General features: G+C 40.2%; 2 protein-coding genes across 3 annotated transcripts in view; one reads left to right on the forward strand and one right to left on the reverse strand.

The window, feature by feature from the left end:
- The window catches only part of ATXN1L (ataxin 1 like), a 97989-nt gene that overhangs the window by 59402 nt on the left and 26264 nt on the right, over positions 1–12323 (reverse strand). The window lies entirely within an intron of this gene.
- Positions 1–12323, forward strand: part of AP1G1 (adaptor related protein complex 1 subunit gamma 1) — a gene marked incomplete at its 5' end in the record, with an annotated part of 80010 nt that overhangs the window by 10436 nt on the left and 57251 nt on the right. Inside the window, 1 exon segment of the mRNA NM_001133262.1 lies at positions 9100–9303. Within this exon segment, the coding sequence (NP_001126734.1) occupies positions 9103–9303 (201 nt within the window).

Here is a 12323-nt window from a genome sequence, read left to right on the forward strand (position 1 = left end):
GACATTTTCAGGTAATTATATATATCCCTCTTTTCCTCTTTAGTTTCTGAAACTGTCTTAGAAGAGTCCATTCCAGCTGGGTGCAGTGGCTCATGCCTGTAATCCCAGCACTTTGGGAGGCCGCGGATCACAAGGTCAGGAGACTGAGATTATCCTAGCTAACAAGGTGAAACCTTGTCTCTACTAAAAATACAAAAAAATTAGCTGAGTGTGGTGGCACGCGCCTAAAGTCCAGGCTACTCGGTAGGCTAAGGCAGGAGAATTGCTTGAATCTGGGAGGCAGTGTAGAGACACAGTCTCACTGTGTTGTCCAGGCTGGTTTCTAACTCATGGCCTCAAGTGATCCTCCCACCTTGGCCTCTAAAGTGTTGGGATTACTGGCGTGAGCCACCACACCCAGGCTTAACAGTTTTTGGTGATAATTTTTCCTTGCTGTAGTGTCTATTTGTTCAAGTTTATTTTAGGTCTTTCAACAAATATTTTATAGATTTCGTAGTTTTTTTCATATAGTTTCTATACCTTTCTTACTAAATTTATTCCTATGTATTTTATTTTGACACTATTGTCAATGGGACTGTTTACTCTCCATTTCTAACTAGTTAATATCAGATACATCAATTAAAAGTAAATATTATACCATCTTTAATTTTCTTTGGACAACTCCCCCACTCTCCTTGTATATCCAGAATTAATAGAACTTGGATTCATGAAGAATATGCCAGGGAAAATTTGTCATCTTAGTGTTATATTAAGTAACTTTTTTTTTTGAGACGGCGTCTTGCTCTGTTGCCCAGGCTGGAGTGCAGTGGCTCGATCTCAGCTCACTGCAACCCCTGCCTCCTGGGTTCAAGCGATTCTCCTGCCTCAGCCTCCTGAGTAGCTGGGGTCACAGGCGTGCGCCACCGCGCCTGGCTAATTTTTGTATTTTTAGTAGAGATGGGGTTTCACCATGTTGGTCAGGCTGGTCTTGAACTCCTGACCTCATGATCTGCCCACCTCAGCCACCCAAAGTGCTGGGATTACAGGGGTGAGCCACCGTGCCCGGCTATATTAAGTAACTTTCTAATGTTTCTGCTTGTCATCCTAGGGAAGAGTACCCTTAGATAAGTTTTTCTGGAATGAATGACACCTTACTAGGTTTGAAAGTTTACAGTTGCTTTTTGTTAATTTGTTTGATTTTTTTCAAAGCAAGTTTTATTCCAAGTTTTACATGCTCATTACTTGAAAGATAGCAGACTATATATACAAGTTAAAAAGGCATCTATATTTACATCAGATAACCTCCTTCAACATTAATTATACCCTTTGGGTCATGTCTTTAAGCCAAATTTTTGTTTTGAGAATTTGATGATACTTCTTGAATTGAGAGTACTTTAGAATGGTTTTGCTAATAAGATTATGGTTGGGAGAATGAAAATTTTTTTTATTTCATTAGTGTCAGATTAGATGTTTGTCTTGTTTATCGATCATTGTTTACTTGGCCTTTATTGCTTTTCATGCTTATATACATATATATGTATATATTATGTATATAATAATAATATACATAATATATACATATATATGTATATAAGCATGAAATATAATATATATTATATATATTATGAAATATATATAATATATATATATAATTTTTTTTTAAGAGTCAGGGTCTTGCTGTGTTGCCTAGGCTGGTCTTTAACTCCTGGAATCAAGCAATCTGCCCGCCTCGGCCTTCCAGAGTGCTGAGATTACAGACCTGAGCCACTGTGCCCGGTCTGCTTTTTATGCATCCCAGTGCTGTTGAATTGTTCAGTAGGCATGTTTGCATTTATAGACATCTGCTTTTTAGATCTCAGTTCTGGTGAATTTTGGTTAGGGATAATTAAGCATAAAATAAGATTCCTGTAATTACTGTGACAATTTAGGGAGAATTGAACTTAAGTCCTCTTAGAGGGATGCCAGCTGGCTGCCTAGACAGGGTGGGGTGGTGTCTCAATGTGATCCTACATTCCACAGCCTATTCTTTAGCCTTGAAGATCCAGAAATTCCATTTTAGTAGTTCATCTCCTAGGGGTGATTGAGACCAATCAAACACACTGATTTATAAGTTATAATAATACTGTAGTATTGTAATTCACAGGGGGGCATATGCTTTTCTCCTGAATTACTTGTGTCTGCATTCCACAGGACACTGTTCCTTGTATGGAGGTACTTGGGAGTTGAGGCGCTTAAGGAAGTATTTAATAATCAGAAAGTTACACTGTGAGCCTGAAATCAGACCATATAAAGTTGGTCTTGAGTGTTTCATCATTTTAGGCCGTGGTGAAACCTGATCAAAGAATTATGCTTGTCTTACAATGCTGTTTGCCTCTCTAATGACCAGAATACTTATCCCCAGATTTATTTCATTTTATTGTTATTATTATTTTTGAGACGGTCTTACTCCATAACCCAGGCTGGAGTGCAGTGATTCGATCTCAGCTCACGGCAACCCATGTCCCCTTGGCTCAAGTGATCCTCCCACATCAGCCTCCCGAATAGCTGGGACTACAGACGCATGCGCCACCACTCCCAACTAATTTTTGTATTTTTAGTAGAGACTGGGTGTCGCCATGTTGCTCGGGCTGGTCTTGAACTCCTGGACTTGAGCAGTCTACCTGCCTCGGCCTCCCAAAGTGCTGGGATTACAGGCGTGAGCCACCACGCCTGGCCTATCCCCAGATTTAATCTCTCCTATTCAAACAGTGAAGTTCTAACTCTGGTCTTTTCCGTTTATTCACTCTGTAGACCATTTCCCTTCTGTGAACACATTTCTTCATATAGGGGAAATAGGTATGCACCCCTCTACTCCCCTCAAAAGAAAGAAAACCACAAAAACACAGGCAGTAAGAAAACCAGCTAGGCTAGATCAGTGTAATGATAGCCAGAATATCTAAGATGTATTGTAAAGTAAAAGTCTGATTGAAGCATAATACAATCAGTTGATTTGATTTAAGCTTTCCTAGTGTCACATTCTAGTCATAGTATTTTGCAGGTTGTAAATGCGTTAAAGCAACTCAGATATACATATGAAATAAAAATCTGAAATAGGGGTTCTGTATGGCCCATAATAAAGGTCATCTGGCGAATGCAAGAGGGAAAGCATGGTAACTTCTTTGGAGGGTTTTGCCTGTTGTTAACTTACATCCCTTGAACATTCTCAGCCAGACATTCTGTGACTGACACAGTAGTCAGTGGTGAAGTTAATTGAAGTCTCGTTTATTTGCTTGGGTCTTTTCTCATTGTTTAGCCAGAAAGACTTCTTCAAGTACAGTCTTTGTTGGATAGAAAAATAGGTGATTTTAATGTTGAAAAGTTAAGTTTTAGAATTTTGTTTTTAGATTTAGAGCTCAAATAACTTTAGGTCTATTAGGGGAAGACTGACCCCATAGTTGCAGAAGCTCCAGCTTTTTGGTTGTGTCCTTGACAGTTGGCTGTCAGTAGCTGAAAGTGCACAGCGGGGCAGTGTGAGTTCTGAAGCAGGGAGAACGTTATCTGGGCAGGGTAGAAGAGAGAACTGGGTTGAGTTCTGACACCCTTTTTCCATAGCTGTTGGTGAGCAGCTGGTACACCTTTATTTTGTGTGCTTTGGAAAGGACAATTCAATTTTTTTTTAAAGATGTTTTAGCATTTAGGATTTAATAAATATAGTATTTATCAAGTTTGTATTCTTATAGGAGGATACAAGAGTGAACAAGGCAAATGAAGATCTAGCCTTAGGGAGCTTGTATTTAGTGGGAAAAATAGGCATTTCAAAAAAAAAAAAAAAAGGCACTTCTCATGGCCTGAGAATGGTATTGCTGTGTGAGAAAAATCTTTATCCTTAAAGGGATTTGTGGAGATGTTGGAAAATAGCCATCTTCCCCATTTTGGCCATAAATTTGAGGAGAATTGAAACATGCACACATTATTTTTTTCTTCTTCTATTTAAAATTTTTTTTCCTTTAGTTTGTTTATAATTTTGATTCTTTGGGCATATAAAGTAATCTTATTTAGTTTAAGCTCCAAAACCCAATATTGCTTAACCATTTTGGATAGAAATTTTTCTAAAATGAATTTTATGTTTCCTTTTTTCCTCTGTTTTTATCATTATTTATCATATAACTGTTAATAAAAACTGAAACACATTAATCTATAATCCGTGTCCCTTAAGTCAGACTTTTAATATTTTTGTGTTCCCTTTCCATCCTTGTTTTAAGAGATGTTTTTATTATTTGCTTTAAAAAAACAGGACAAAGAGGGACATTTTATTTTGTTAGAGTGTACAAGCCATAATGAATATAAAATATGGAACACTTAAGCGTAGAGTGAAACCATTGAAATACTAAATGCAAGTGGTTATATATAAATGGAGAAATTGACAGAAACACAATCATAGTGGTAGACTTTAACATACCTTTCTCAGTCTTTGATGAGTCAGGTAGTTAAATTAGTAAGGGCAGATGGTATCTGAACTATAAAATTTTTAGAAGTTGGTTATAATACAGATATAATTTTGTATTCATGTTTTTCTTATTTTAACCACTTCTTGGAGAATCAAGGTCTTTTTATAAAACCACATTGTAGTCCAGGTACGGTTGCTCACGCCTGTAATCCCAGGACTTTGGGAGGCCAAGGTGGGTGGATCACTTGAGCTCAGGAGTTTGAGACCAGCCTGGGCAACATGATGAAACCTCATCTCTACAAAAAATACAAAAATTAGCCTGGTGTGGTGACTTGCGCCTGTAGTCCCAGCTACTTGGGGAGCTGAGGTGGGAGGATCGCTTGAGCCAAGGAGGCAGATTGCAGTGAGCCGAGATCGCGCCACTGCACTCCAGCCTGGGTGGCAGTGAGACCCTGTCTCAAAAAGAAAGCGAAAAACGACAACAAAAACTATATTGTGGTACTGTTTATAATTTACTGGTGCTCTTAGGACCTTAGTGGGAGTTGGCTGCTTTTTGGTTACACACTAAGTAGCTCCAGACTGTTTTAAAAATGCTTGTTTCTGCTGTATATAGGTTTTTATTTATTTGTTTGTTTTTGTTGCTGCTTTTGTTTCTTCCCTTGGTGTTGGGTGACATTTTTAATTATCATAGATATCCCCTTTTCTAAAGCAGTTTCTATCTCCTGGGTCCACCCTCCTCCCCTCTTTCCCTTACAGTTTTCTGATTGGTAGCTTCTGTTCCAGAACAGGCTGAATGAGGACCTCTATTTGGAGTAAAGTAGATGTTTTAGTGTGTTGATGTGTCACTATATTGGCTGCTTGAGATAATAAAAATGTGTTTTTGGATTCTCAGCTATGTTCTGTATAGTTTCATTACTGTGTTCAGGACTTAAAAAAAAAATTGGAGTTTATTATTGTTATTTCTTTTGTTTGTTTGCTTTTTGTGTTTTTTGAGACAGGGTCTTGTGCCATTGCCCAGGCTGGAGTGCAGTGGCCTGATCTCAGCTCACTGCAGCCTCACTCCTAGGCTCAGGTCATCCTCCCACCTCAGCCTCCCAAGTAGCTGGGACCACAGGTGCATACCACCATGCCTGGCTCATTTTGTTTATGTTTTGTAGAGACAGGGTTTCAGCATGTCGCCCAGGCTATTCTTGAACTCTTGGGCTCAACCGATCTGCTCGGGTCTGTGTCCCAAAGTGTGGTGATTGCAGGTGTGAGCCACCGTGCCCAGCCTCACTTGTAATTCTTTTTTTTGTTTCTTTCTTTTTGACAGACTCTCGCTCTGTCGCCCTGGCTGGAGTGCAGTAATGCGATCTTGGCTCACTGCAATCTCCACTTCCCGGATTCAAGCGATTCTCCTGCCTCAGCCTCCGTAGTAGCTGGGATCACAGGCGTGCGACACCACACCTGGCTATTTTTTGTATCTTTAGTAGAGATGGGGTTTTGCCATGTTGGCCAGGCTGGTCTCGAACTCCTGACCTCAGGTGATCCACCTACCTCAATGCTCCCAAAGTGCTAGGATTACAGGTGTGAGCCGCTGCACCCGGCCTCCTCACTTGTAATTCTTTAATTTCCTGTTACTTCCAATGCTTGGTTCCTGTGGTGTGCCTCCTTCCTTTCAGTGCTTTGGCCAAAATACGGACTCACATTTCTTTGTTTTTCAGGGTTGGAAAGGGCTGGGATTTTCGGAATAGACTTTCTTATATATCTAGGGTAGAAATAAGTAAAAGTTCCTGAAGATTTGTCATTGCCCTTCTCCACATATGTTAAGCATTATCTTCCCTTTCAGTCTGATTTTACCACTTTAGAATGCCAAAAGGGACATAGCTTAGCTGGTGGCTTTTTTGACCTGCCTGTGTTTGGAGGGCACGGTCTTTCAATCTGCCATACAGAAACTCCTGTCTAGACATCTTGACACCTTTATGGTTCAGATTAATAGAACCTTATTTTAGCCTTCCATCCCCCCATAGTCCCTGTCTCTAGTTTATTGACTCCGAAAATGACTTCATTTTTGAGGTGAGACTACCTTCAGCCATCCCCTGTATAAGAGTTTAGTGTTGGCCTGGCGTGGTAGCTCACACCTGTAATCTCAGCACTTTGGGAGGCCAAGGCAGGTGGATCACCTGAGGTCAGGAGTTCGAGACCAACCTGACCAACATGGTGAAACCCCGTCTCTACTAAAAATACAAAAATTAGCCAAGCATGGTGGTGCATGCCTGTAATACCAGCTACTTGGGAGGCTGAGGCAGGAGAAGTGCTTGAACCCAGGAGGTGAAGGTTGCAGTGAGCCGAGATTACACAATTCACTCCAGCCTGGGCAACGAGCGAAACTCCACCAAAAAAAAAAAAAAAAAAGACAGAGTTTAGTGTTAGCTTTTATAGGCCCAGCCGTATGACCATATCTTACTTAATATACCCATTACATACAACTTTTTTTTTTTTTTTGAGACAGGGTCTCACTCTGTCACCCAGGATGCAGTGTCACAGCTTACTGCAGCCTCAGCCTCCAGGGCTCAGGCTATCCTCCTGCCTCAATCTCCCGAGTAGCTGGGACAGTAGTCGTGTGCCACTATGTTCGGCTAACCTTTTTTTTTTTTTTTATTATTTGTAGAGACAGGGTTTCCCTATCTACATACAACATTCTTCACAAGATTTTACGATAATGTTTTGTTACTTGAGTGGTTAAATATGCCTTTAAGCAGGTTAGAACAACTAGTAATTTTCTCAGGTATATATTCTATAACTGATCAAATAGGTCTTAATTGTTTAGTTCAAGGGCTTTTTTGTTTACTTTAAAATAAACTCTTTAAAGTTAACATATGGTAAAATTGACTCTTCTGGTTTATTGTTTTACAGTTCTGTGAGGATTTTTTGTTTTTTTGTTTTTTGTTTTTTGTTTTTTTGTTTTTTTGAGACAGTATTGCTCGTTGCCCAGGCTGGATTGCAGTGGTGTGATCTTGGCTCACTGCAGTCTTGCCTCCCAGGTTCAAGCAATCCTCCTGCCTCAGTATCAGAAGTAGCTGAGACTACAGGTGTGTGCCACCATGCCCAGCTAATTTTTGTATTTTTTGTAGAGACAGGGTTTTGCAATGTTGGCCAGGCTGGTTTCGAACTTCTGACCTCAGGTGATCTGCCTGCCTCAGCCTCCCAAAGTGCTGGCATTAAAGGTGTGAGCCACTGTGCCCAGCTGGTGTGTCCTGTTTTCATAATGATGTCTTTTGAAGAGCAAAAATTTTAAACTTTGATAGGGTACTGTTATTAAGTTTTTCTTTTATACTTTGTGGTTGTGTGTGAAGTCTCTCTGTTTAACCTGTTTGCAAAGATTTTCCTCTGTGTTTTCTTCTGGAAGATTTTTAGTTTTAGCTTTGACTTTTAGGTTTGTGATCCATTTTTAGTTAATTTTTGTGTATTGTGTGTGGTTAGGATTGAGGTTAATTTTTTTCCCCCATGGAGAGAGAGAGTTGCCATCACCATTCATTGAAAGACTATCTTACTCCTATTGAATAACTTTGGCCTCTTTGTTAAAAATCACTTGTGTATATTTGTGTGGGTTTATTCCTAAACTTTCAGTTTTGTTTCTGGCTTTTTTTTTTTTTTTTTTTTTTTTTGAGATGGAGTTTCACTCTTGTTGCTCAGGCTAGAGGACAATGGTGCGATCTTGGCTCACTGAAACCTCCACCTCCTGGGTTCAAGCAATTCTCCTGAGTAGCTGGGATTACAGGCATGTGCCACCATGGCCGGCTAATTTTGTATTTTTAGTAGAGATGGGGTTTCTCCATGTTGGTCAGGCTGGTCTCGAACTCCCGACCTCAGGTGATCCGCCCACCTCGGCCTCCCAAAGTGCTGGGATTACAGGCGTGAGCCACCGTGCCTGGCCTGCTTCAGTCTATTCTTACATTCAGTTAGTTCCACATTTCCCTGATTACTATAGCTTTGTAGTAATTCTTGAAATTAGATAGTGCACATTCTGTTTTCTTTTGTTTGTTAACAATTATTTAGGCTGTTATATGTCCTTTATTAACTTTTTTTTTTTTTTACTCTTAAAAGATATTCATGACACTAATAGCCTTATTTTCTGAGGTTAGTTTATTTTTTCCTCATCACATTTTCAAAGTATACACGCAGTGTACTGGGATGATTACAGTTTGTTGAATGTGTTTTAATCTGACAATTGGTCTTCTCTCTTAATCTCTCATAATTGTTTGAGTTGAGCTATGATTGTGACCATATTTATTTTTGTTGAGCTATGTTATGTTTAACAGCAGTTGAACAGATAATATCTATCTTTTTCTAAGGTTAGGCATAGGCCTTTTCTTATTACTTTGAGGATTGAGTAAAGATTTGAGTTGTATTAGGTTCTGAGATATTTTGATATTAGTGATAGACTTTACATATTTAGTGTATTCTTTGTCTTATTTTGCTTAATTTAATACTTAACCATTTATGTTTGTAGCCTTTCCAGAAATGTACAGAGTTGAGAGGTCTGTATGTAATAGCTTTGCAGAAGCTTAGCACGCTTTGTTTAGCTTAGCTAAGCTGGATTTGGCAAGTCTTGAATTCTTAAAAACTAGTCAAAAATTTAAATGGGAAGTTGTGTGAATAGCTTTGGTAGTAAAAAATGTGAACATCTCTATTTAATGTCTTTCCATATCCAGAGGATGCCAGCCCCCATCAGATTGCGGGAGCTGATCCGGACCATCCGGACAGCCCGAACCCAAGCTGAAGAACGAGAAATGATCCAGAAAGAATGTGCTGCAATCCGGTCATCTTTTAGAGAAGAAGACAATACATACCGATGTCGGAATGTGGCAAAATTACTGTATATGCACATGCTGGGCTACCCTGCTCACTTTGGACAGGTAGGCTGGGCTGAGACTACATATAGCAAGGGTATTCTTTGACACTGTTGCTCAGGGATTGTCCATCTTTTTCTGGTGGGGAGGTACTTTTGATAGCCTTGTAGTCTGATCATTGTGGAACTGAGGGTAAGATTGAGAGAGCAAGCCAAAGACCTGGAAAGGCATGATATTGCTATAATTATCCTTTCCATTGGGAGTCTCATTATACGGATGAGAGAATGTTTTGATGGTGGCAGCTAGCTTGCTTAAAGATTGACCAGGATTATGTGGTTGTTCTGCCAGAGCGCCTGGACTATAATGAATATTTAAGAAAATGTTTCTTGCTGGGCATGGTGGCTTGTGCCTGTAATCCCAGCTACTTGGGACACTGAAGTGGGAGAATCACCTGAGGCCAGGAGTTTGAGATCAGCCTGGGCAACGTAGTGAGACCCTGCTCTTAAAAAAAAAAAAAAAAAAGCGTGGTGTGATAGAGCATGCCTTTAGTCCCAGCTACTCAGGAAGCTAAGTCAAGAGGATTGCTTGTGCCCCAGGAGTTTTGAGGCCTCATTGAGCTACGATTGCACCACTGTACTCCAGCCTGGGCAATAGAGTAAGATCCTATTTCTTTTTTTTTTTTTTTAAAAAAAAAAGCTTGCTAAATGTCTTCTTAATTACTTTATCTGGGCACAGCGTTGTGTGGAGAAGTTCACAATATGTTTTTAAGTTAAGGAAATTAGGTGGTTGCCAATTGGTGGCATCTATTTTGTTCTAATTACTTTGTGCCTTGATTGCTGTAACTAGAGCAGATCTGGCTGCTGATTCTCTCCCATGCACAAATGGTTACTATATAGTATGTCCAGTCTGGGCTTTGAGAATGATAGTCTCAATGATAAGTACTTTCTTCTTTCCATGTTTATATTGTCATAAGTGGGATTTAGTCACGGAAAAGGAAATAGTGGGTTATTTTTTATTTCATATTAATGCTATTAAATTTTATTTTAATAATTTAAGAATTGTATTGTATGCTAAATAGTCTCTCTAAGGAACAGACTGCCCAATTGAAAGAAAGAATGTGCAACACTATCAGGAAAGATAGTCATCAGCTTATTTTCTGTTTAGGTCAGTAATTTCAGTGGAAGGAGATCTCCTGCCCCCAAGTTAAAACAAAAAAGTACTGGGATTTAATCTTACCAGACTGACTTGGGTTTTATGCTCATCTTGGGGTTTGGAGTAGGGTCAACATCTTTAGAAATACATGATCAAGAGTGGGAATCCATTAGTTTCCCAAAGAAAAATTGATGTGTTAGTATCAGAGGAAAGGGGACTGGATCAAAAGAAAAGGGGCCAGGCAGAAACAACTGCTGGCTCATCAATATAGTCATATATTTGGTTTGGGACAGAATTAGTGTCATAATAGCATTCTTCTCTTTCACATGAATAGTTTCTAAAAATATAATATGTTCTTTGAAATATATTTCATATTTCATTTGTAGAGTGTTAGGAGTGGAATGAAACCCTCAGGCTCTGATGTTTCAGTTATAAGCTTTACCACATCAAAAATTGATCCAGGTGGTTGTCCATATAGTGTGTGTCATAGTATAAAGCAAATAGATGCCCACGTGTTCTTGTTGATTGGTTGATTGATTTTAAGTATTAGGTTAGATTTACAGAAATCTGATATATTAGAAATTGGGCTATAAAAAAGTCTAGTGAGGGAGAAGACTCTTAATTCCTCAGTGATAACCATTATTAACATTTTGGAAGCAGTACATTTACGTATTCCCAAGGAAGTTCTTTAAGAGCATATTCTTTTTTTGTTGTTTTTAGAGTCAGGGTCTTGCTCTATGGCCCATGCTGTGGCTCTGTGATGGCTCACTGTCGCCTCAACCTGCTGGGCTCAAGTTCTCCTCCTACCTCAGCCTCTCGAGTCACTGGGACTGCAGGTGCATGGCACCACACCCAGCTAATTTTTTTTTTTTTTTTTTTGAGACAGAGTCTCGCTGTGTTGCCCAGGCTGGAGTCCAGTGGCGTGATCTCGGCTCACTTCAACCTCCACCTACTGGGTTCAAAAGATTCTTCTGCCTCAGCCTCCCGAGTAGCTGGGACTACAGGTGTGTGCCACCACACCTGGCTAATTTTTGTATTTTTAGTAGAGATGGAGTGTTACCGTATTGGCCAGGCTGGTCTTGAATTCCTGACCTCGTTATCTGTCTGTCTCGGCCTCCTAAAGTGCTGGGATTACAGGAGTGAGCCACTGCACCCGGCCCCAGCTAAATTTTTGAGACGGGATCTCACTCTGTTGCCCAGGCTGGAGTGTGCAGTGGACACCTCAGGCTTACTTTCTACTGGGCTCACTGCAGCCTTGACCTTCTGGGAACCACACCTGCTAATTTTTGTATTGTTTATAGAGACAGGGCTTTGCTGTGTTGCTCAGGCTCATTTTGAACTCTTGAGCTCAAGCAATCCATGTGTCTTGGCCTCTCAAAGAACTGAGATTACAGGCGTGCACTACTGTGCCCAGTCAGCTAATTAAAAAAAAAAAAAAATTGGGCTGGGCGCAGTGGCTCATGTCTGTACACCCAGCACTTTGGGAGGCCGAGGTGGGTGGATCATGAGGTCAAGAGATAGAGGCTATCCTGGCCAACATGGTGGAACCCCCTCTCTACTAAAGATACAAAAATTAGCTGGGCATGGTGGTGCGTGCCTGTAGTCCCAGCTACTCAGGAGGCTGAAGCAGGAGAATCGCTTGAATTCAGGAGGTAGAGGTTGCAGTGAGCTGAGATCGTGCCACTGTACTCCAGCCTGGCAACAGAGTGAGACTCTTTCTCAAAAAAAAAAAAAAAAAAAAAAAATTGTTGAGTTGGATTTCTGCCACATTCCTGGCTGGTGTTGAACTCCTGGGCTCAAGTGATCTTTGGGCCTCAACCTCCCAAAGTGCTGTGATTATAGGTGTAAGCCACAGTCCCTGGACTAAGGGCAAATTCTTGAATTTGGAATCAGAGTAGATTTAAGACTTTGGGGGATATTTCATTTTGTAAAAA

The sequence above is a fragment of the Pongo abelii genome, chromosome 18 (assembly GCF_028885655.2).
Source record: "Pongo abelii isolate AG06213 chromosome 18, NHGRI_mPonAbe1-v2.0_pri, whole genome shotgun sequence".
Classification (NCBI taxonomy): Eukaryota; Metazoa; Chordata; class Mammalia; order Primates; family Hominidae; genus Pongo; species Pongo abelii.